This window comes from Pogona vitticeps, chromosome 2 (assembly GCF_051106095.1).
Source record: "Pogona vitticeps strain Pit_001003342236 chromosome 2, PviZW2.1, whole genome shotgun sequence".
Taxonomy (NCBI): Eukaryota; Metazoa; Chordata; class Lepidosauria; order Squamata; family Agamidae; genus Pogona; species Pogona vitticeps.
Window position 1 is genome coordinate 81,284,226 of NC_135784.1, and position 25,826 is coordinate 81,310,051.

The 25,826-nt window shown below is 42.2% G+C and overlaps 1 protein-coding gene across 2 annotated transcripts in view; it reads left to right on the top strand.

Moving 5' to 3' along the window:
* CACNA2D2 (calcium voltage-gated channel auxiliary subunit alpha2delta 2) overlaps window positions 1-25,826 on the top strand; it is a 751,645-nt gene that overhangs the window by 608,190 nt on the left and 117,629 nt on the right. For both annotated transcript variants that reach the window (XM_072989818.2, XM_072989819.2), the window contains exons 9-10: window positions 12,614-12,664; window positions 12,910-13,009. In XM_072989818.2, the coding sequence (XP_072845919.1) occupies window positions 12,614-12,664; window positions 12,910-13,009 (151 nt within the window). The remainder of the gene's footprint in view (window positions 1-12,613; window positions 12,665-12,909; window positions 13,010-25,826) is intronic.

Genomic DNA, 25,826 nt, shown 5'->3' on the forward strand with positions numbered 1-25,826 from the left:
TTAAAGACAGCATGCCTCGACACATACTGGTTTCTAAAGTTTCAAAAAAAGGAAAGGGCTGTGGCATTCATGTCCTCCTTAGACATACTTATCCAATTGTATTTAATTAGCATATTATTTAATTGTTTTTTTAAATGATTAGCTTACAATATTTTTAATTCTATTCTTTTTATTATTGTGAGCCGCCTTGTGTCCCCTCATGGTGAGAATCGTGGCCTATAAAACAAACAAACAAACAAGTTAAATACTCACAGGTATCTAACTGGCCACTTTGGGAACACAGGATAACACACCAGCTGTGCCTTCGGTCTGACCCAACAGCTGTTATTCTGCTCTTACATTCCTGCTAGCACATGATAGACAATCACACAAAAGCAGCACAGATTTATTATAAAGCTCCAGCATAGATGTGCCTCTTTTCTCTAAACAGGGGGAACGGCTAATTGCTCGGGGGGGGGGAGGGTTTTAAGAAAGAATGAACATGGGTCTTTTTGTGTGTATATGAGAGAGGAGGAGATTATGGAGGGTGATACTGAAAGAAATCTCTAGGTTTAAACCAGTGGCTTTGTAGGTTGAGGAATCAAAACTATCAGATGATGTACTATTCATTTAGCTTCACCAGTTAATCCTTGGTGGTGGTGGTGGTTTGAAATGGCTATGACCACTGCAGAATGTTGTGAATAGGCAGCTCTCTGCATGGCAGCCATTTTGTCAAAGCATCATTGGTAATTTCTCAAAATTTCAACTATGCCCCAAAGCAGAAAATGGTTGAGGACCCCAACTATAACTAAAAGACATGGATTACATTTATTTGTGGAGCATCGGCTTTCTTTGTTTAAACCAAGACATGCTTCTGTTGTGGAGGAATGAGGATAGGGATTATGATTTTAAAAGGATTATCTAACAAGACAGCTAAACCATATATCTAGCCTTCCGGTAGTTTCTTTTCAAAATCCTTTTTTCTTATGTAGGCTAATGTCTACTACCAAAACACAAGAAAGGAAAGAGTTATTTTCCCCTTCTGCTTGGTAAGCATAATTCTATCTTGCCCCAGTATACTTCCTTGGTGATACCAGTGTCAGGTCAGGAAGTCCGACATCTGAACATATCCCTAAGAACCCTGGAGAACTTTATAGACCTCTAGGGGAAAATCAGAAGTCTGTGTTCATTAAAGCTGGCATTTATCCCAATTAAGGATTATTTCAGGAATGAAACCAGGCAATCCTTTCCAATCATATCAAAATTCATCTGGGTGTCAAGGTATAAGTCTTTTCATTGTTGCAATAATTCCAGGCAGCATCAGCTTGTCTAATTCCACAAGTGTTATCTACAATGCTGCTATGCTCCATAAGCACAAGAATACTTTAAATACTGAAAACATCCAAAAATCTTAACAGCTATGGAAAAAAAATATAGACACAAATGCTTTAAAAATATGAAAATTGAAGTTTAAAGTTTGAAAAACTTCAATGTCTTGATTAGTCTTTGGGAGGTAGCACTCAAGCTGCAGGTTTTCACATCGGATGTATGAACAGGTTGTGTGAGAATGTGTTGGTTCATCTGTAAGAGTCACCCTAGAATATGTGAACTGTTTATGTGTGTGGACAGAGTGGTGTTTGCATGCATGCACAAAAATACACGCACACAAACACACACACACACAAAAGGAATATTAATGTGTCTTCCCTTCTGAGAAGTTAGCTGACCCAAAGGGCAGTTGTCCTTTAAACCGCCCTATGTCACCTTCTTGACAAGGAGGACTGAGCAGTGGAAACAAAGCAGTTGGAATGATCTTGGCAGAAAATTAATGGCCATGCCATTCTGGTTAATTGTTGATGATTGTTCCAAGCTAATTATTAGCTTTGCTCCGATGCAAATTGTTAGGGATAGAAGATACTGACAGGCCTTGTGTTCCATTATGATATTAAGGCCTTTGTTCAAAGTGAATTAAATGTGATGGATAATCATCCTGGAGCTTTGTTTGTTTGTTGCCAGTAAATAACTGGCAAAGAAAAGTGAAGGACTCTTATAGCTTATGCTGAATCTCTCCAGACATCTCTGTGTGTTTCCAAAAAGTCATTTTTATTTCATTTCCCAATGCCACCAAAAAAATAAGCCAAAAATGTCTTCACTCATTTCAGTTAGGCAAACCAACTATAACCTATTTTGCATTATGAGCCCCAGTGTTCTTCTTCATTTTTCTTATTGGCTTTTCCTTTCTTTGCAGGTTTCCCTCTTTCTCTCTTGCTCCTCTTTAGGCTCCTTCTACTTTCCATGATTTTTTTTTTTTTTTACGAAAGAGAACAAAATTAGTGCAGCTGGCAAATTGCCCTTGAGATGAAGTTTCCAATCTTGATAAAACTCTTCAAGTAGCCAAAGGACTTTTACATGAACTGAGTCAGAATTGGGATTTATTGTCTTGGATGGTGCTCAGGGAGAGAACACAGAGAAAACAGGTGCCTCTCCCGGTTCTACAAGAACCTGGGTATTTGTGTGTGTGCAACTTAAATTTTAATTTTCTTTCAACTTCTCTCTTTCTCAACCTCAGTCTCTCTGTGTGTGTGTCTCTCTCTCTCCCTCCGAGCTGCATATTATTTCTAGAGCAGACAATAATTACAACTACAAAATCCTGATGAAAATTCAGTTCTCTGGGTAATAATGCAACCTTCAGAGTTACATTAATCTGCAGAGACTGGGGACCAAGTAGAATGTGACTTGAAACTCCTTAGTTTCTTTTCCTGAGCAGCTTTTTAAAAATGGAAATTAGCCTTGGAAGTCTCCCATTAGGAGAGGAAGGAAGGATTTAACCTTTTCCTTCTTGCTGTTTGTTAGTAATAACTGAGATGTGCAGCTTGACCACCTGTGGAAGGAAAGAAAGATTTTGCAGAGAAACAACAGAAGAGAGAATAGAACAGCTCCTCTCTGCCACTCTTTCCACTCCAGATAACAACTTTACAAGGTTGTTTTTCATTTCTAAAAAGTGGAGAGAGAGACAGAACTTGATGGCATATCTAACATGGCCCTCATGTAGACCATTACACAAATCTGTTAGCAAGAGTCACCTCTTAACAGAATTAGCCCACAGCAGAACTGCCAAGCCAAAATTTGCTATTTTATATATGAAATAGCTTCATGCTTGGCTTTGGAGAGAAACTGCATATTCAGCCAAATTCAATTTTTGGTGCAGATTGTGATGAAAGCTTACTGCATTATATATACAATCTTACCTCTTGTCATCTTTGTGCAGATGTGTGGATGATCTTGAACAAATCATATATTAAATTCAACAGACTGTAATGTTATTGTATCTGTGCAGTAGAGTGAAGAGGTTGCTCTTCTTCCACAAGGCAAATATTGCAGGTAGCACTTGATCTTGTGGATGGTTTCATTTATGAACTAAATTAAATATTCCAAATGGGGTTTAGTGCTGTGGTTACAACTGCGTTCCGCAAGGGCTGGTGACAATTGCATTCTAATCCCAGAAGGGAACAAAGGCATCAGAGGTCCAGTGGGGAGCTCTGTTTCCCTTATGCACAGAGAAGGAACAGTGTGTTTCTTTGCTACACATAGTGCTCACCATCACCCCCAAAGAAAATATAATCACTCCCAATTAGATAACATTAGTAACTGGGATTAGCAATCAAAAGCTGTCCATTTACAAGCAATTCCCAGTAATGCTGACTAATTGACAGTAATTAAGCTCTAATTAATTCATGCTGGGACCAATCCTGTTTGAACCAGCCAACACCATCAAATCTTTCCCTAGCTTCTTTGAAGGAAGGGATCAGGCTCCATGTAGACATGAAAAATTCTTGCAGAAAAAAACATCAGCCAGTGTTGTCTTGGGTTTTCCCTGTAATTTAACATTATAATCAATTTTTAGCAAAGTTAAGTGGAGGCTTTCCTTGCCATAACCCTCGTCTTACGTACTGCTGCTGGCTAGGTTGTTGATTGGACTGAGAGTACGTCTACACTGGCTATTTTGGAGTGAGCTGGTGTGGGTTAAATAGGGCCCAGTGGAAGGGTGGTATGTCATTTGGTGTGATCCTCACATCCAAATGGCGTATCAAAGCACAAGTGATCCTATTTGGTATTTGGTCTGGATCCTTCTGATATCGTGATGTGGTTTAATACATGAGCCACTTCAGAGTAACTGCAAATTGAGCACGTCCTCTGCTCCTCAGTGGAAGGACAGAGGAAGTGATTTTTTAAAAAAATTAAAAGACATAATAGACCACTGATAATGCACCACATCAATTTAAAAGAAGAAAAAATATTTTTTTTTGTTTCAAGGACCTGTTAAGAAACAGCAAGCAGCTGAATCACCATCTCATAGCCTTACCTGAGCTTTTCCAAATGTTTCTTCAGTTTGATTCTTAGTACAAGTTAGAATGTCTGGGGCTTGTCTGTACATATTGGCTTGTGTGTGTTGTGCATAGCTGGCTGTGTTATTTCTGAATGTTTTTTAATGCATTCTTGCATTCTTACCAGGGAATGCTGTAATGGATGTGAGGGGGGGGAGAGTACTTGGCTTAGGAGGCAGCCAGGCAGGATTGCTGTATGCTTCTCGGTCCGTGAGCAACTTTCCAGAGGGTGTCTTCTGTCACATAAAAATGAGAAGCTGTAAAAAGAGGGATGAGCTGTGTGTGAGAGTGAACCAGAGAGTGTGAAAGAACTAAAAATCCATTCTTGGGTTGTCAGTTACTTTTGAGCATCAAAAGGAAAAATGTGTCCCCTAGAGCCAGTGTTCCTGATTGTCACCCCACTCCAGTGAATTTGCACACATTCACTCCTTTTTACCCTGGAGGAAGTGGTTAAGCTGGGGAAGATGTTACAGGATTCAACAGAAAAGAATCTGCCAGACAGGCTACGACGTGTTTGGAAACTGGGGCAGTCCTTTAAGTGAGACTCAATGGAGTTATGGTCCTATTTTGTTCTTTAGGGCCCAAATCAGGCCATACAGTGAGCAGCATCTGTAGACGTTTGTGTAGGGAAGCTGGAGGTACTGGCTGGCCTTCTCCAGTGCCCTGTGCCAAAGTGTTTTTGTATCTTTGTGTTTTCAGTTGTCATACTACGGCTTGTTTCCTTTTCTCATGTAACTCCTCTACCACTGTCAACACCATGGAACAGTCTAGCTGGTAATGGCAATGGAAGATTTAAACAGAGCCAACCAGATTTTTCAGGATGAGAAAAGCAACAGGGGATTCTGAAGAATATTGCTCGGTAACAGATAGTAAAGTGACAAATGCAACTCCTTGGTCAAAATCCTGTTGGTAGAAATTTATGTGTTGGAAGCTGATGACGACATCAGCTGGTGTTGATAAATTTTAATTTAAATTAACCAAAGGCTTCCCTAGGTTTTTTAGGTTCCAGTGCTCCCTGGGGCTCCCTTTTTCCCTCGGAGGCCCTTGGGATATGTGGAAGCTTTTAATTGCCAAAAACCCCTGCCACCTCACCACCACTGGAATCGGGACTCCTGCTGGTGAGCTGGCAGAAATTGGTCATGACTGAAGGATTCCCATCCACCACGTCCCAAGGCTCCAATCTTCTTCAGAGCAAAAGGCTAGACTTGGAACTTAAAACAGGGGGATAGGAAGCTTTTGATAAATTTGAATTACATTTTACCAGAGCTAGCTGATGACACCATCAGGGTCCATCACATGAATGCATACCAAAAGGATTTTGCCCTGGGTCAATGTCAATGCACATTAGGAACCAACATTTTTCTAATGTTGCATATACACTGATGTTTCTGAGTGTACAGTGGCTGATTTTGGAAGTTGTAGTGCAGAATTTACAAGCGCTGTTGTTGTGGGGGGGAAAAGCATCTTCTTTTTAGGAGATTGTTAGAATAAGAGCCAAAAACAAAACAGCCTGTGTGTAGTGACCAATACTGTGTACGTTTCTGATTCCTGAAAATGAAAAGTTGGTTGCAGAGTTGAGCAAGATACCTACATGATCATGGAGAGAGAAAAATTCTGTGAGGACAGGCTCTGCGTTTAAGGCTGTTTCATTTAGAATAGTATTTCAAAACAATATTAAACCGAGCTTCTTTGATAAAAGTTTCATTCCCCATGCCTCCACAATAATTTTATCTTAATTTTAAAATATTACAACTAAAACTAAATCAAAACATTTCAAATCTCTGTTACCTATGGAACATAATGGGGGGGGGGGGTTGGCAATGATAAAACCACTCCTTAGGTATCTCCCATACCTTTGGAATGCCACTGGGGTCAATGTAAGCCAGTATGTGCTACACATGATGTCATAGCATGATGCAGGAAGCTACTTACTGAGAAAGCAATTAGTACAAGAGTTTTATTCCATTTTGAAATTAAAACATAGATTCATCATCATCATCATCATCATGTGCCCTCAAGTCAGTTCTGACTTATGGCAGCCCTTTTCAGAGTTTCCAGGTAGAGCATACTCAGAAGTGGTTTACTACTCCCTTATTCTTGAAGCATCCTGGAACTTTATGGCTTGCCGAAGGCCACACAGGTTGGGTCTACTTGTTTGAGGCACAGTGGGGAATCAAACTCTCAACCACTGGCTCCACAGCCAGATATCTAAACCACTGAGCTGTCCAGCCAGCAATAATATCATCCCCCCCCCAAAAAAAAACACAGCTGTACATGCTTTCTCTGAAAGCTCTGATATTCCTATCTGTATTCAATCAGCATGACTCACAGGTTGAGAATCACCAGTTTTTTGGGGGGAGTGAATACAGGGAGCAACATACCCTCTAATTTTCAGCCCTGCTAGGTGGGGCTCTCCCCTGTGTACATGTGTGACTCCACCCTGCATAGGGTACAGACGTGACCGGAACCAAAGGGGCTGAAAACTATCACTACACAGAGGAGGGGGAAAGCTGCACGGAGGGAGGTGGAGTTGTGCACGTGCACCCGCGCATCTTAGAGGGAATCTTAGCAGGGAAACACGATAGAGACATATAAAATTATGCATGATATAGAGAAAGTGAATAAGAGAGAAGTCATAGAATCATAGAATTGCAAGCGATCCCAGCCATCATGTAGTAATGTCACCCCTCCAGAAATGAGAAATTCATCTCTAAAACATATTCCAGATGGAGAGCCATCCAACCTGTGTTAAAATATAGCTTCTAATGAAGGACATCCCACTATCTTCAAGGTAGTCCATTCTATTGTCAAACTGCTCTTGTCAGGAAGTTCTTCCTAATGTTTAATCTGAATCCATTCATTATGGTCCTTTAATCTGATGTCATAGACAAAAACATGCTCCACCCTCCATATAACAGCTGTTTAAGTATTTGGAGACCACTATCATACCACCTCTAACCAGCTTCCTCAACTGTTCTTCATCGGCCTTTGTTTCCAGACCTTTTCCATCCTGGACACGGCTTGTTGATGACCTTCTTACACTATAGAGCACAGAATTGGGCACAATATTCTAGGTGGAATGTGACCAAAGGAGCATGAAGTGCCACTACTCCTTCCCTTGACTTCGATACTATACTTCCTTTGATGCAGCCTTCTGTTTTGCTCTTTCACATGACGTGTGTACCTCAGGTCATATACTGAAGCTGAACAGTGGTATAACCAGAAGTGGTGAAAGACATACTTTGTACTCTCAGCAGCCCAAATCTAGTTGAAAAATTATGCCAGTGTAAGTTTATTGGCACAAATTTCAGCCACAGATTGCCAGAGGCAAGGAACAGGCATTTGCTGTCATAATCTATGTTGTGTGACTGGAGAGTCATAACAGATAGCTGTGTTGACTGCTTAACTTTTGGCAATTCGCAGCTGAAATTTATATTAGTGGAGTTATTGTGGAGAATGTAACTAATAGGATTCTGGCCAGCATGTGCCTAACCTATGACAGATAGGTTGATGATAGGGTAATGACCTATAATCAGACAATTTTAGAAGGGAAAATCATGAAGATAAAACTATCGGTGGCTACTAATCATGAATGATGGCTGTAAGTTGCCTCCATGATCAGAGGTTGATTCTGAAGATCTTTTGGTGGAGGACTACAGTGGAAGATGGCTAGTGGTCCTATGTCATGCTTTTGGACTTCTAGAATGAAGTCTGTTTGACACCTTGCAGATCTAAGGCAAATATCAGATGCCAGTGGGCCAGTGAACTGTGCGAGACAAGAGAAGACTTGACTTCATGACTGAATAAAGAGTTGAATCCAGGACAACCTGGAAGTCCATCATTCCATCACATAGCTCTGTTTGTGCATGCTTGTGTTACATTTACTGTCCCCAAACTTTCATGTAACATAACAAATGAGGAAAACATATCATATAGCTAGATTTTAAGTAGCCATTATCTGTATAGAAATAAAAGCTGTTACAAAGAGAAAGGTGATTTCCTTGTTAAAAAATATCCTAATCAAGTCTGGCCTTTGAAAACATGGGCGGAGGGTGGGAGAGTAAATAGAATATTAATACATAGACATGTGTCAGCACAATCACTGCTGCTTTAAAAGGGGGTTGTAATGATGGAAGAGTTTAGCATTTAGAGCTCATTAAGCTGACATGATGCTGAGTGACAGGTCACTATCACTTTGCAGTGTCTTCCTAGATCACTTTTTTGTCATTTAAGGCAATCTGTCATTGCCCTCTGGCTTCTTGCCTTTTGTTTGCTTTATCTGGTCAATAAGTTAATATAGGAATAACTTGATATACGTTCTGCATGAGTGTGTATAACTATTCAAAAATGTAATATAACAGTATCCGCTCGCATCAGCATTATTAAATGCTGTACGCTAATAACCTCAGCCATGCAATGCTCTGGATATTTGTAAATCTGGTTTACAATGTTTCGTAATATCTTCTTAAAGCTGCTTGATCCTCCTCAGCCTCTACCATAGATAGGACAGGGATTTTTTAAACAAATCCATGACTGCGCTGCCTCTGCCTTTGTGTGCCTCACCATCATCAAATGTTGAGAGGAAAGGGAAGAAGGACGAATGGGCTGCATTTGCCTTGTTGGGTAGACCTGGTCAAAAACAACATAACATATTATGTACTTCATTCTGATTTCAGTTGCCAGATGAGTAGTTGTGGGTTTTTCGGGCTCTTTGGCCGTGTTCTGAAGGTTGTTCTTCCTAACGTTTTGCCAGTCTCTGTGGCCGCCATCGTCAGAACACGGCCAAAGAACCCGAAAAACCCACAACAACCATTAGATCCTGGCCATGAAAGCCTTCGCGAATACATTGCCAGATGAATGCTTGTGACATAAGTATCTCAAAGAGAAGGATTCTTTGTTTCCTTTAACATACTTATGTCAAATGGTCAAACTAAATCAGACAGTTGGTATGTTACTGGAAGCAGAGTTTCCTTAAGAGGAAAATAAATGCCTGTTCACCATAACATGAGCTTCTCTTGCCTCTATATGTTGGCACAAACTGTCTAGCTTTGTTGTGCAATGTTGGAATTTATGAGTGTGCAACCCAGCGTGTATGCATTTGTATAAAAGAATGTTTGTTGTGTAATTTTCATATTAGAATTTATGTAACCAATCAGATTATGTCTGATGTTAGCTGTTAGATGTTAAGTGGGTTAACTGCCAGATAGATTAAAAAAACAAGACAATTGTTATTCAGTTGTCTGTTAGAGATGTCTATTAGAAAGTCTGTGTACTATGTTAGGAGCTGTCTGTTAGGCATCTACTTATCTGTTACTATGTCTGTTAAGAAGATAATATGAGACTATTATAAATCTGTCAAGCACAAGTCTGTACCAAGCCTAATGTTTCAAGCACTGTTACTTTATTCTACATATACATAGTAAGTAGGGGGAGGATTTCTAGAACATGTCATTTTTTTCCTGCAGCCTATGTTTGAACTTATAAATGGGTTTGGACATGTTCATGAGCAATCTGGTGAGAAAGCCAGATTATTCATAAACATGTTTAAACTTGCTTGTGGGCAGAAAAAGTGTGAAATGTTATGGAAATCCTCCCCCTAGTTATAAGTAAATGTTTTTAAATGTTTTACCAAGACTAAGTGAATACTATTTTCAACCGCTGGCACACACAAGGTAGAATATCATTCATGATCTGAGTGTTTTTTTTATAATACACTTGAACTGCTGTGTACAAGCTCTCCTGTGTGTAATTTAACCTAACAAAAATATGTAGGATCTGAGCTTTGCCTGAATCGGTAATTGGTGTCTGGCAATGGATAATTTTCAGGTATGTGCCTACAAAACCTATTGCTAAGGAAGGTGATAAATATCACTATATTGCATACACTCTGGATCTGTTTCCTGCCACATGTACAAAACGTCACCATTCTCTAAGCAGACACTGAAACTTGTGTATCTTTGGTTTCTTGTGTCCCCATTGGCCCCGAGGGATTCTGTTGGCATCCCTCTTCAGTGGGTTCAGTGCCTCTTGGCACATCTAAGGTGGCTATGCTTTATGCTAACTTACTGAGACATGGCTTTTTAATGTTAGGTAGAAATTTCAGTATATTTTTACATTCTTCAAGGTTTCCTTTTTCTAAACCCTTTATTGATTATTTATTCAGTAAATATGAGTTAAGAAGAAGAAATTTTACTCCTGCAACTTGCCAAAACTAGTCATAACACAATCCTTGCCCTCAGGTATACAGTTGAAACACAGGAAAAAAGGTGAATGGTGTTCCTTCTCTGCAGAAAGAATGGAAGGAATTTCCCCTTCATCTGATAAATTTAAAAGTGGATGTGCTCATCATAACACTATCCATAGCATTCACCACAAGGAGAGTTTAAAGATACACATAGCTGGATTTGCCCATATCAACAAATGAAGAGCAGATGTTTTGTCAAACTAATGCTTCTTAATTGCTCATTGAAGACTTAATTACTTCATAAACTTTGGCCTATAGCAATGATTCCTTGTAATACTATACTGTGGAAAAACCATTTTCTCTCCCAGCAACTGTGAAGATTATAGCTAAGCTCAAAGAGAACAGAAATACTGGAGGGATGGAGGATGTCTCAGTCCTTGCTACTCAGAAACGTCTGGGGCTTCGGCATAGAAGTCAAGGCTGCACTATGACTCCAGGATCTGGTTGATGAATAGGACCAAGCTGGTCTTCCTTGCCCTGAGGTTCTCCCAGGGATGCAGAGAGGCAGTGTGCCTATGCTGCGTTTTCTCCTGGCCAGTGGCAGGGGCTGGAGTGTGCTAACTTGAATTCGTAAACTGGAGTTGACTGCATAAGCTTTTGCTGGATTACCCTTATGGTCCTATCTGAAGCCCCTTCATAAGTGAGAAAATTCGTCTCTCCTGATCTATCTACAACTTTTCAAATTAAGGGATGGCCACCACTCCCAGCCTGTTTACCTCACAAAGAGGTTATTGGTCATATCTGTTCCTTATTAGCAGCAGCGGGGGGGGGGGAACTGTGGTTTTATACAAACCTTGTATTTTGTGAAAAATAGAAGAGTTTTTGCAAAGAAGGGGGTCTTGTGCAAAACATGAGTTTTTATGGGAAAAACATTTCCACGATTTATTCACAAAGGCTTTCACGGCCGGGATGTAATGGTTGTTGTGGGTTTTTCAGGCTCTTTGGCCGTGTTCTAAAGGTTGTTCTTCCTGACGTTTCACCAGTCTCTGTGGCCAAAGAACACGGCCAAAGAGCCCGAAAAACCCACAACAACTATTTCCACAATTATTTATTTATTTATTTATTTGGCGGGGGGAGGAGTCCTGACAATTGAAAAATGTGGAATAACTCTTACAATCTTGCCCAGTGGGGAGAAAAATTTGGGCATTTCTTACAAGAGAAGATTTAGATCCCTGTCCAAGGTAACCAAGATCATCTGCAGAGAAGCCAAACTCAGAAATACACAGGCTGTTACTGTCCTGTCCCCTGCTGGTTTGAATGGGTAGAAGCCTCTTGCACAAGCAGTAGCCTGTTGTACTAGCTGCTCTGTTGGTGCAGCTGCTGTGCTGGTTGAGCTCTGCAAACTGAAAAGCCAAAAAGAAGGCAGAGAATGAGAGAACAGAAGAGCTGAATTACACATGATCCAACCCCTCACAGCCTAGATTCACAGCCACTGTGCCGGTATAAAGGTAAGCCACAATCAGGGTAGCCCTATATCATTTCCAGCATCCCTGTACTGTGTTTGGATTCAGCCCAGCCTCAGTTGGCTTAGCATCAGCTCAGCCATCTTGGCGAGTTAGGATTTTGCCTTAAAAAAGAAAAGAAAGCTAATAAAAAAGAAAAGAAAGCTAATACTGTAGCATGAATTTGTGTGGCAGAAAACAGACTGCAGATCAAAAGGATTGGGTGTATCTATTAGCTGAGGCTACAATCACATAGATGTGTAAGCTCTTCTGGGCCTATCTTATGAAATAGGCAACAGACCATGAGAACATTTGCTGGTAAATCTTGTTAGACTTATTGTGCCATGACACTCTGTTTTGGCTAAAACTGACTCACACAGCTGTCTCCCCCTGAGACGTAATAATGAAAAATGAGCAACTCATTTCTCTTTAGTCTACACCCAGACCTTCTTTCTTGAGTGGTCAGGCTCGGCTTGTCCTATAGTGACAGTTGTGATGCCTTGAGGGGTCATGAAGCTTGTTCAGTGCTTTGTCCTCATTTTATCTATCTTTAATTTTTTTAGGTACATTCAAGGGGCCTCATCTCCCAAGGACATGGTGATCATCGTGGATGTGTGAGTGTTTTTTCTCTCTATTTAGTGATTTGAGGTCACATGTTCCCCTGCTCCGGCCAATGGGCGTGATACATTGTATTATTCTGTCTCCCACTAAAAAGGCAGCAGTGCTTGAAAGGCTTGTGGGGCCCAATGTAGTTGTCACTCTCGTGACATCCATCTGAGCAAAAAGGGAAAGTTCTTTCTGGTTTTTCCCAGAAGCAACTGCAGTGGCAGCATGAATGACATTGTCTCTCCCCCTACAGGAGTGGCAGTGTTAGTGGCTTGACTCTGAAGCTGATGAAGACTTCAGTCTATGACATGCTGGACACACTGTCAGATGATGACTATGTTAATGTGGCTTCGGTGAGTAATCTGGGGTTGATACAACAGGAACATGGTGGGGGGGGAAAGGAAAGATACAGGAAACGGATGTGGTGAATTCTAATGCTCATCATTCAGTAATATTCTTAGGCATCTAATGTGCACCTTGATATCAACTGTGGTAAAATTAGAATGAGATCGTAATTTGGATATAATTCATTTTTCCTTTACTCTTCTCCTACGTACCAGTTATTTCTATGCTATTTCAGTCACAGCCTTTGTTTGCCAACTCTTATTCCAATCTCTGCCCAAAATGAGAATGGACAATTATGATTTTATAAGGGAGAAATGCTTCCAAAATAAGAACAAATGCAAATGCTGAATTCAAGAGTGAACTTTGTTCCCTTCTTCTGCTTTCTCTCTCGCCTCTTATAATCTCATCTCCTTCCCTCCATGCTTTCAATTTACTAGCCAAAATCCTTTTGCCTGGTTATGTTAGCATTACACATGGTGATAACTTTCAGTGGTGAATTATCTTAAGAAATCAGTGTAGACATTATACATTGAATATTGAGGTGGTGATGCAGCAAGCAACTGATAATGTCTACAGTGATTTCTCAACTTGGGTCAATGTACTTTGACTTGGATTCCTGCACTGAGCAGGAGGTTGGAGAAGATGGCCTTATAGGCCCCTTTCAACTATATCCTTTAATTGATCCATGTTATCTATAATAGTCTTCTGCAACACCCTGTTTCAAATCAAACATATTTTTTTTCCTGTCACATTTCTTCATTGTTCATTTTTCACATGTGTACATACTTATCCAGAATAACTGGGCATATAATAATCTGAACAATCTTAGCCTTGGTCACCAGTGACTTGTCCTTACATTTAAGGATCTTTTCTTGTGGTGGTGTGGAGACCAGAATGAAAACACTTTAAATTGTTTTTAAAACACAAGTGAACAAATTTTAATATTTTAACACAACTAAGTCAAAAGCAATTTAAATGTAGTGTGGGCATCACCTGACCCACCTCCAGTGGTGGCTGAGTCTCCTGGCAATAATTCCATGGGCTCCAGGTTGTGACAGTGACCAAGGAACCAACAGGAACATTGGCTTTAACCTCCTCCAGGAGATTACTGAAGGGTTGAGTTCCCTACATTAACCCCCAAGGGAATGTCCTTTCAACAGGATCCTCTGTTAAATCCACAGGGTGGTTTCTAAAAGCAAGGAAGGGGGGATGATCAAAGACGTTTCAAGTTCAGTTGGTAGAGCCAGTCAAGAGATAGAGGTGCCTGCTCCTCTGCTACTTCTGGAGCCTTTTTTGTTGCCAGCACTACAGTACCATAGCTGAGTCAGAGTGGGCACCACTGCTCCTGTTAGATGATGCAGGCACCAAGGTTATGTTGGAGGTGTGGTAGGCTCCTGGATGTCCAGCCTCAGATTCATAGCCCCTTCCTCTATCCAACAGTTGGGGTGTGGGGACTTCAGCCTGAGGTTTCTCTTCCCAGTCACTCTCCACATGGAGAATGCTCTCTACATAGAGCTGCCCTTGAAAACAGCATGGAAACTCCAGGAGGTCCAAAATACAGCAGACAGGCTGACTACTGGGCTTAGTAAAATTGATCACACCCTGTTTCCCCATAAATAAGACCTAAAATAAGCCCTAGTATGATTTTTCAGGATGCTCATAATATAAGCCCTACCCCAAAAATAAGCCCTTGTTAATTGAAACCCCGCCCTCCACCATTGTGCAGCAACCAGAAGAAGATGACAGGACTGTAAAATAAAACATCCCCTGAAAATAAGCCCTAATGCGTTTTTGGAGCAAAAATTAATATAAGGCCCTGTCTTATTTTGGGGGGAACACGGTATATCTGTAGTCCTGGTGTACCTTCATTGGCTTCCTGTCAGTTTCTGTCTTCTGCTCAAGGTGCTCGTTATGACCAATAAAGCCTTTAATGGTTTAGGACCTTGATACTTGTTGGAACATCTCTCCCCAGAAATCAGCTATCCATCCCACCTGCTCTTCTCAATCCATGTTGCTAAAAGTGGCCCAACTGAGTGAGGCTAAAAAAATTAGGACAAAGTATCAGGTATTCTAGGTTCTTTCCCTCTTTATGTTCAGGAAATTTGTAAAAACAGAATTAGCCACAGTTACTTTCAACAAATGGAATCGCCAGGATTCCATATTTTTTTTCTATTCTGTTTCTTTTTATATGAATGTTAGACTTTACAGTTCTGGGTTCACCATAATTTTAAAATATATGATGTTATGTGGAGTCTTGTGGGCTTTTTAAAGTTTAAACTTGTAAACTGCCCAGAGTAGTGTTTATGCTAATGAGGTAGTATATAAATCAGAGAGAGAGCATCCATTACAAACCTCTCCCTCAGTTGCCCAAAAAGCCACCCTGCATAAAAGGTCTTTTCCAGCCTATGGAAGGACAGGGAGGGGCTAAGCCTAGTCTTTGAAGCAGAGACCCACAGCCTGGCAGCAGCCACTGAGGATAATCATTAATTTGATAAAGGACATGAAAGGCTGTTGAAGATATTTTGTTATTCCAGACAGTCTGGAGTTCCCACATGTTTATAATATAACGATAACCACCCTGGACATACCAATCCTTCCTGACTTTGAGGGTTAATACTTAGATGAGACGCTACCAGAGATCTCCAGGTAGGGCTGGGAAAGAATCCAGCTTGAAACCCAGTCCTTGCTGTCAGTCCTTGTTGACAATACTAGGCTCGGTGATCCAATGCTCTGACTCAGGATAAAAAGGTTACCTGTGTTTCCTAATGAGCACCACTTTGGAGAAGCCGAGTGTCCACAAAGTCAAAGTGTATGGCATAGGCTCAGGAGTCCTTTGAGGTAAGTCTCTGCAGGTGATGAACAGGCCGTAGGTAGATCGGTGCAGCACTGCTGTGGAGGGGCGAGTGAAGGTTCCACTCGGGGAGCACGGGCGGCGTTGTTTGGCTGAGAAGAGAAGGGCACAGAAAGCAAAGCAGAGCCGTTCTCTCTTGGCTTCTGTGTGGAGCTCTTAATGTCTGCCCTTGCACTTACCAGCCTCCAGGAGTTAAACAACTGCTTCTCTAGAAAATGAGTTCTGAAAGCACCTCAAACCAAAATGCCACATCAGCCCTGCGAAAACAAGTGTGCTCTTTATTTTGCTGTATTTATTTCTTCGCATAATGGGAAAGAAGAGGGAAACGCCCATCAGAGGCACTGGCCTCTGCCTCCTGCAGCTCCTGCAGCCCAATTTACCATTTCTGTCACCTTTCCGTTTCTCACACTCCCGACTGCTCCCTGCCTTTGATCGATGGCAAATGACAAAACACACCTGCGAGAAATAAATTACATCCTTCCGCTGCCATTTCCCCCATGCCAGCTTTGACGGACTATTCCGTGCGCACGAGGTGTTCGCTGTGGTGAGGGCTTGAGGGCGGGGAGAGGACTTTGAGGGAAGGGAGAGCTTCAGCAAGGAGGCAAGTAATCACGTAAAGGAAGCTGGCCAGCTGTCAAAGCCATGTTTCTTCTTCACGGGCCAGGCCCAAGGCAAGACCAGTCTATTGGCGGGCTTGGATTCTGGGTTTCCTTGAACACATGATGAGGTGTGAGACTGGCATACTTAACAGAGCTGAGTGCCTTCTAGCGTAAAGTATTTCTTGGTACAAGTACTGACCCTGCAGTTTGTGAGCATGTTTGTGAACATGTATATATTTCTCTCTTGCATGCTTGTACCTGCCCAGAGTCTTAACCAATATCATCAAAATTCAGATGCAATGAAATACTGTTGATTGTTATGTGCTGTAAAGTTGCTTCTGGCTTAATGGCAATCCTAAAAGGGTTGTCAAGGTATGTGAGATATTTAAGGAGTGGTTTCAATGCCAGCCCCCACTGGGTTTCTATGGCTTAGTGGGGATTTGAACGTAGGTTTCCTGAGGCTAGACCATCATTTTTCTACTACACCCCACTGGCATTCAATAAAACATAGGAAGATAAAATTAAAAAATTGCAATTTCATGGAGCTCAGTGGGCCCCACAGGAGGAAGGCGCTATGGGGTAAGACCCTGGAATAAAACTACCTGTACAAATAATATGGGTCGTGATGGATCATAAGGCAGGTCATGGGGAAGGACAGTGAATATTAAATATGGTGTGCATATAGATATATTTTTAAAAATACAGGAACCTAAGAAAAGATCATTTCTCCCATTAATGGAGTGAGGTCAGCTTCCTGTACATAGTGATAACAGTTCAAATGCCAGTTAAGATTTTCCTGCCCATTCCCTGATATTTTCACCCAGTTGCCTTATTTCTTAAAATTGTTTAAAATATTGCTTGTGTGGTTATTCAGTTAAATATTTGTTGAGTGCCTCTGATTTTTTAAAAAACACATGCATACATATACTTCCTGAAGTGGAAGTGGTATCTGTAAAGAGCACCTCTAGAGAAAGATGAATTTGTAATACCATACCAGAACCTACCAACATTATTCATAGCTGCAGATTCTGCTATAAACTGGCAGCAAGCTAATTTCCCTTTGCTTCATTTACACAGACGAGGTCTGGTGTCCGGCCAAAATGTAGCAACTATACTTCACAGTGGCTCCACTTAAAAGCTTGGAAAAATTACTTTTTAAAAATATATTAGCCAGACTGGTTTGGGGATTTAAAAAAAAAATCACCCTTTCCATGCTCTGGATGAAAGTACTGCAGATCCTGCCCAAAAATGGATAAGGCATGAAATCTGCTGTCTGTGCAGAGAAGGAAAGAATGATCCCATCTCTGCCAAAACAGAGTAGAGTTGACTCTCAGTGTTTTTGAATGGTTTCACTCTACAAAGTAATCCCCTCTTTTTCGGAAACCAAAATGGTGGCCTTTGTTGTTAGATTCCATTCACAGTGTTTGCACTGAGCCCAGCTACAGTAGATGGATCACTGGTGGGTATTATGAGCACCCTAGCCTTTATATGGCACCTTCCTTCTGAACATTCACTTTCCTATCCATCATATGCGGCTGAGGCATGGATGAGAAATTCCCACAGCCTTAAGATGTCTGTTTCTACTCCCCTTTCCCATGGGAATTTTCAGCCTACGGATAGATGAGATACAAAGTTGAGGTTTCCCTGGGATTCTGCCCTGCTGAAGTGGCACAAGGAAGGCATACTATAACCAGATGTCAAATTGCATCACATAAGATGCTGCACAAATGCTTCCAAAATAAAACCTCTGTCCCCAGGGGACAGACGAAAGGAACACAAGGTCTGGTGTGTGCATGAGTGAAGAGTCTTGAGGCAGAGTGGGCTGAAGGGTCACAGGCTTCTAGCAAAGGAAGGCATAAGGATGACTTTATTTGCATATTCTCTGCTTTTTCTCCAATGGTCTCCAAGGCAACGTACATACAAAATACAAAAACTAAAACTACTCAAGAATAAAATACAAAACAAGAACAACTAAAGTCAGTAGAAACAGCATGCACATTAATAACTGGTACAAACTACCACGAGAAGTTCTTTCATAATATTCTGCCTAGGTTTTGGAAGACTAGGACAGCCTTCGGTACCTAAAAATAATTTTGATGTTCATTATGAATATTGTATATTTGTGGCACCACAAGGGGAGGAGCTGTTCCCCATTGCCTACTGCCTAACCTTTGAAAGTATAAGCACCAAGAGAGTAGGGCCTCAGCTGACAACCTTGTTCCATGGGTGAGTTTCTAGAGGAATAGGCATGAGTCCTTTCCACATTACTATGAAGATAATATTTAATTATGTGTGGGACCAAACCAAAAGCCAACTAAAGTCTTTCTGCATGGCTGAAGTACAATCAGTATGGTGGTTCCCAGTTGCCAGCTTGGTGCCCATATTTTAAGCCAACAGAATTTGAGGATCTTGCCTACTCTCACACCATAAATGGCATGATAGGTGAGGTAGCAAACTAATAGGCCTAAATAGGCCTCTGCCTTCTCAAGATGCAGATGATGGGGTGAAATGTCTGCTATGGCTTTTCCTTTAAAAAAAATCTGAGTTCCTCAAATAGGATACCTTCTCACCAAGGAGTATTCAAAGAGTGTTCCTGAAGACATCGGAAGTAGAACTGTGGATACCTGCTATTTTCTCCTTCATATATAAGAGTTTCCTTATATCTGTCATGGAAAACTCCAATTTCAAACCTCCACTGCCGTGTGGCTATATCCACTCACGGAAAAGGCTTCAGGAGTTAACCTAGAGGCAAAATCCAGAGCTGGAGTCCCGAAGGCAGCATGTGTCATTCTGCCAACTCCTGCGACATTGCTGGAACCATTTGTATTGGCTCTTGCCTTTCCATTGGACCATTTCAGCAATGTGGAGAGGGAGGATCTGCTGCTTGGGTAACAGCCTATCCTCCATATTGCCGTATTTTTCGCACCATAAGATGCACTTTTTCCCACAAAACAGGGGGGTGGAAAGTCTGGGCGTCTTATGGAGTGAAGAAAACAGATTATATTTTCCTGTTTTCTTCTCCTAAAAAATTGGTGCGTCTTATGGAAAGGTGCGTCTTATGGAGCGAAAAATACGGTACCTTACCCGGGCTTCATGCTCTAGAGAGGACACTCCTCAATTCAGAGCATGTCACCATAGTCTCTTGAGACTGAAGGATGCCTATGACATGACTGTTACATACAGCACTGATGTTACCTGTCTGTCATGGGTTTGGAGGGAAAGTTCCATCCTATGGGGAGTGGAAGGCGGGACATCAGGAGGAGGGGCTGTACTGTATATATATGTGAAGCCTGTGTGGTGAAGTAGCAGACGCTGGGATGTGAAGAAGCAGCAGCTGGGAAGAAGAAGCTGGTGTGGGAGTCTGTGTGTCAGACAGGGTACTACTGTGTGTCAGTACCAACCTGATAGGTTCAGGTGTCTGTTGGTTAGCCAGAACTGATAGGTTCAGGGTCTGTGCTTCAAGTTAAATGTTCTGTGTGAACCAAACTGTATGCATGTATGAATGAGACTAAGCCACGTTACTATATCTTATTCACCTGATCATTTTATTTTCCCTGTGTGTTGTTTTAAATAAACCTTGTTCTTTATTTGTTTAAAAATCCATCCCTGGTCTGTGTGACTTCTTATAGGGAATGGTTGGTGGCAGCTTAGTTAACGTGTGGCAGATCCCAGTAGGTCTGGGTTTGTCACATTGATTGGTGTCCAGCGTGTGGGATACGACTGGTCCAGTTGTCCAGCGGTCCAGCAAAGCCTTGGCAAGTGTGCCCAGAGCAAGGGGGGTCTAGTCAGGGACAATCTGAGGCACGTAGGTAATCTTCTAGGTGTACCTCACGGGGAGGTGCGCTAGTAGAAGAACGTGCCAACTGGGGAGACTAGATTAGGGTGCTCTGAGGCAGCCTGTTTTTGGCGGGAAAAAAGCTGAGGCAAAATTGTAAAGTAGAAGTGATCTAGCCTGCCTGCTGAGAGGCCCAGCAGAGGGGGGTAGACTCTAACTCGCTACAGTTGCAAGTAGTGCTGAAGGACAGCAGCAATCTATAGGGAAAGCTGGTTCTGAGGCAAAAGAAAAAAAAAAGTGGTCGTTTTATTTTGAGGCTTGACTTTTTAAAGCAGCTTGTTCTGAGGGGGGATTATGCCCTTGACTCGAAGCCAGATGGCAGAAATGGGTGAAGTGAAAGACCCCCAGGTTGACCAAGGTTCTGAGGATGAATTTGGCTCAGTGCAGGGTGACAGCACAGGAGAGCAGAACCCAGAACTCAGAAAATTGCTCATAGCCCAACAGCATGAACTGAGGATGAGGCAATTTGAAGTGGAGGAAAGATTAGAGAGAGAAAGAAGGGAGGAAAGGGAAAGGCAATTTGAAATGGAGGAAAGGGAGAGGCAAAGAAAATTTGAATTAGAGAGAGATGAGAGAGAATCAAAATACACCAGAAAATGTTATTTCTGTCAGGGAAAGGGCCATCTAATCTCAGAGTGTGAGAAATTAAAGCAGTTAAAAGGAATTGTGCCTCAGGATTCGAGTGGAACCAAGCCAAAAGCTGTGTTCTGTGTCCAGAAAGAGCAAGGCTCATTGTCACTGAGGGAGCCTGTTGCCATGGCTACTCAATCTGGAACAGCTACATCTGCTGATCAGGCTGAGGAAAATGGTCCTCTTGTAGAGGTCAGGCGCTGCCTGCTGGTGAGAACAGATTCTCAGTTGTTTGAGACAGCAGGGGTGGACGTAGGAATACTTGGCCATCAGTATCGGGGGCTGCGGGACACTTGTTCTCAGGTGACCCTGTGCCACCCAGATATTATTCCTAGGGAATATGTAATCCCAAATGAGAGCATGAAGGTGGCAGGGATTGAGGGGCAGGTGATCTCTCTGCCAGTAGCGGAGGTACCGGTGAACTTTCAAGGCTGGAGGGGAGTTTGGCGGCTAGCAATTTCATCGACTCTGCCAGCAGCCGTGCTCGTGGGAAATGACCTGGCTGAACATGTGAAACGGGTGCTAGTGATTACACGCTCACAAGCCACCACGGGGACAGTTCAAGGGGGTAATGATGAGCCAGAGACGGAAGCAGAGGGGAGTTCAGAAGCTGTGGTGGAAACCTTAACCACAGACAGCAGATTTGGACAAGAGCAAAAGGCAGACGCCACTCTCCAAAAGTGTTTTGAACAGGTGACTGACGCCCAGCTAACACCTGAAACCCCAGTGAGATTTCTGGAGAAAAAGGGGATTTTGTATAGAGAGACCCTGAGGAATACCTCAAAAGGGGGAGATGGGATCAGAAGTCAGCTGGTGGTACCTGAAAAGTATCGCCCCATGATCTTACAAAGGGGGCACTCTGACATGTTTGCTGCACACTTAGGGGTGAACAAAACACAGCAGAGAATCACACAGAATTTTTACTGGCCTGACATAGGGAAGCAGATCAGGGAGTTCTGTAAACAACGTGATGTGTGTCAAAGGCAGGGGAATAGCCGCGACAGGACCAAAGCAAAGTTGTGCCCTTTGCCTGTGATTGACACTCCGTTCAAATGTATAGGGGTGGATATTGTGGGACCTTTGCCCAAGGCCACAAAGAGGGGGAACAGGTTCATTCTCACCATTGTGGACCATGCCACGAGGTACCCTGAAGCCATACCCTTGACTAACATTGAAACTAACACAGTGGCAGATGCCTTGGTGGGGTATATGTCCAGGATGGGATTTGCCTCAGAAATAATCACAGATTTGGGCGCATCGTTCACATCAAAGCTCATGAAACGCTTATGGCAAATCTGTGGAATTAAGCACAAGGAAACCACTGCCTATCATCCTGAAAGTAATGGGTTAACTGAGAAGTTCAATGGGACTCTAATGCGCATGATTAGGGCTTACTTGGCAGAGAATCCAAACAATTGGGACCAGAAGCTGCAATCCCTTTTGTTCGCTTATCGATCAGTGCCACAAGCCAGTACCGGGTTCAGTCCATTTGAACTTTTATTTGGGAGGAGGGTGAAAGGGCCCCTTGATTTGATCAAACAAAATTGGGAGCAGATCACCCAGGATGACCCACAAGATGTTGTGACATATAGAGACTCTTTGAGGAAGGACCTAAAGAGAAACCTAGAGCTAGCAGCAGAGACCCTGCAAGCTCAAAAGGTCAGAAAGAAAGCTTGGGATAACCAGAGAGCCAGTGAGAGGCACTTTAACCCAGGGGAGGAAGTGCTTTGGCCTAGGCTCTGCAAAGAGAACAAACTGCAGCTGGGTATCCCAGAAACAAAATATTTGGGTCACATGGTAGGGGGAGGAGTGATAAAACCCCTCGAGGCCAAAATAGAAGATGTTCGTGATTGGCCTAGACCCAACACCAAGAAAAAAGTCAAATCATTTCTTGGGTTGGTGGGCTACTACAGAAAGTTCATCCCGAGGTTTAGCGAGATTGCGGCTCCGCTGACCGATCTGACGAGGAAGAAGGCTGATGACCGCATCCCGTGGACCAGCAACTGTGAGGAGGCGTTCCAGAGGTTGAAGCAGGCGCTCATCAACTATCCAGTGCTGCGTGCTCCAGACTTCGACCGGGAGTTCATCATCTACACCGATGCGTCTAACAGCGGGGTAGGAGCAGTTCTGTGCCAGGAGGATGAGAATGGTGACCAGCATCCAGTGTCCTACCTGAGTAGGAAACTTCAAAAAGGTGAGAGACATTTGGCAACCGTGGAGAAGGAGTGTTTGGCCATAGTCTACGCGATCCAGAAGGCCAAGCCTTACATCTGGGGAAGACATTTTGTTCTGTGCACTGACCATTCACCACTGCAATGGTTAAAGACAATGAAAACCCACAATAGCAAACTTATGAGGTGGGCTTTAAACCTACAGGACTATGACTTTGAAGTGAAGGTGGTCAGAGGGTCAGTGAACTGTGTTGCTGACGCCTTGTCAAGAAGACCTGAAGAATGAAGACGGCGAAAGAACATGGACTACGTATATATATTGATGACAAAAAGTTAAATGTACCTATTTTTTGAATTTGGTTTGTATGAATAAAGGTAAATTGATGTAATGTATATGGTAAATGGTTAAATGCCTAATTGATATGGTTAACTTAGAATGTAAGTATAAGTAAGTATGATATTGTATGTATAACTGTTTTGGTGTGTTTTAACCAGGTTGTTTTTTGGGAAAAAGCACCTTAGCTTTCCCCCTACAAAACAACTTATAAAGAGGGGAGGTGTTACATACAGCACTGATGTTACCTGTCTGTCATGGGTTTGGAAGGAAAGTTCCATCCTATGGGGAGTGGAAGGCGGGACATCAGGAGGTGGGGCTGTACTGTATATATATGTGAAGCCTGTGTGGTGAAGTAGCAGACGCTGGGATGTGAAGAAGCAGCAGCTGGGAAGAAGAAGCTGGTGTGGGAGTCTGTGTGTCAGACAGGGTACTACTGTGTGTCAGTACCAACCTGATAGGTTCAGGTGTCTGTTGGTTAGCCAGAACTGATAGGTTCAGGGTCTGTGCTTCAAGTTAAATGTTCTGTGTGAACCAAACTGTATGCATGTATGAATGAGACTAAGCCACGTTACTATATCTTATTCACCTGATCATTTTATTTTCCCTGTGTGTTGTTTTAAATAAACCTTGTTCTTTATTTGTTTAAAAATCCATCCCTGGTCTGTGTGACTTCTTATAGGGAATGGTTGGTGGCAGCTTAGTTAACGTGTGGCAGATCCCAGTAGGTCTGGGTTTGTCACATTGACATATCTGTCATGCTATTGAAATCTTTTCTTTTAAAGATTTATTTTCTTTCAAAATTTGAAACAATCCTAAAACATAAGATGGCTCATAATATTCTGCAGTTCTAAAAAAATTAGCAATCTTGTCCATGTTTTTTGAGCTTTCGATGTATGAGCATATTTTGCATATATACTGTACTAACAGAGTGTATCAGGTTAGTGCTGATCTGTGGGTATTAAACAAGAATCAGCTACTCTGAGCAGTTTAGACACACATGCGTGCGCGCATGCACACAGACACACAGACACAGAGACAGAGAGAGAGAGAGAGAGAGAGAGAGAGAGATCAGTGGTTTACGTATCTAGCTGTTGTGCCAGAGGCTGGGATTTCAATTCCCCACTGAGCCAACTTGTGTGGCTTTGGGCAAGGTGCACAGCCTCAGGTTGCCCCCAGAAAAAAGAAATGGTAAACCACTTCTGAGTATTCTTTATTAGAAAACCCTGAGAAGGGTCACCATAAGTCAAAATTAAGAATACACTCAACACCTGATTACAGAAGTCTCAAATGCTGAATTCTGTGTATTTCCTGGATCACTGCAGTCACTGTTATTGATTAGCTTATCTCACACCAGGGCCAGGCGTGTGCTGGGTTTTTCAGAGGCAGGTAATAACAGTCCTTGGCAATATCTGAGTAGTGGAGGAAGGAGTCAAAAGATGAGAGAAAGAGGTGAGGTAGAGAAGGTATTTTGTCAATTCCAGTGGTTTACAACTTCTAAATTTGTTCTTCAGTGACTCCTAGGAAGACATCAAGAATATGTTGATTGTTGTTAACAATGAACTATTAAGACAACAAGAAAATGACTTACATTCTGGATACCATGAACCATTACTTTCCAGCAGTGGTTCCCAACCTTGAGCAATCCAAATGTTCTTGCAAAAACAAAACAAACAAAAAGACAAAAACATTGTGGCACCTTAAAATTATTATATGCTGTATTTTAATGTGAGTTTTCGTGGACATGTCCACTTCTTCAGATCAGATGTTCTTGGACTGCAATTCCCAGAAGCCTTCACCATCAGCTGTGCTAGCTGGAGTTTCTGGGAGTTGCAGTCCAAGAACACCTGGCTTAAGCAAAATTGGGAACCACTATTTAACAGGAATAATTTAGGTATTCACTTGTCTTTAAAAAAAACATTGTAGTTTTTTAATGTAGAAATGGGTTAGCACCTGGAATCTGGGAGCCATTTTCTTCTGGGTTTATCATAGGCCTACCCAAAGGCACCAGACCAGAGGAGGCAAGAAGTCCATTTCCAGTCATGTAAACAAATGTTTTAATGGGGAATCTGGGTGTGTTGGGTGGTGAGTTTTCCTTGTTTTAAATGAGAATTGCCACTATTGAAGGCTTTTATGAACACCAGTTCACTTTTTTTGGCCAGAAGATCTTTTGTGCTGGTGGCATCCTGAGGCCACGTGTAGGCCTCATCTTGTTAAAAGGTTGAACCCGCAAAATATTTTTGTGGCAGTGGGTTTTTCTTCTTTTCTCTTGCTCTCGCTCTCTTTCTGCCTTGGTTGACCAGTACTGAGCGTTGGCTTGGACTGACCCCCAAGCAGTCGGTGTCAGACGTAGCCAAGCAATTCTGTCTTCTGTGGCTAAATATCCCCAATCTATGCCCGTTCAG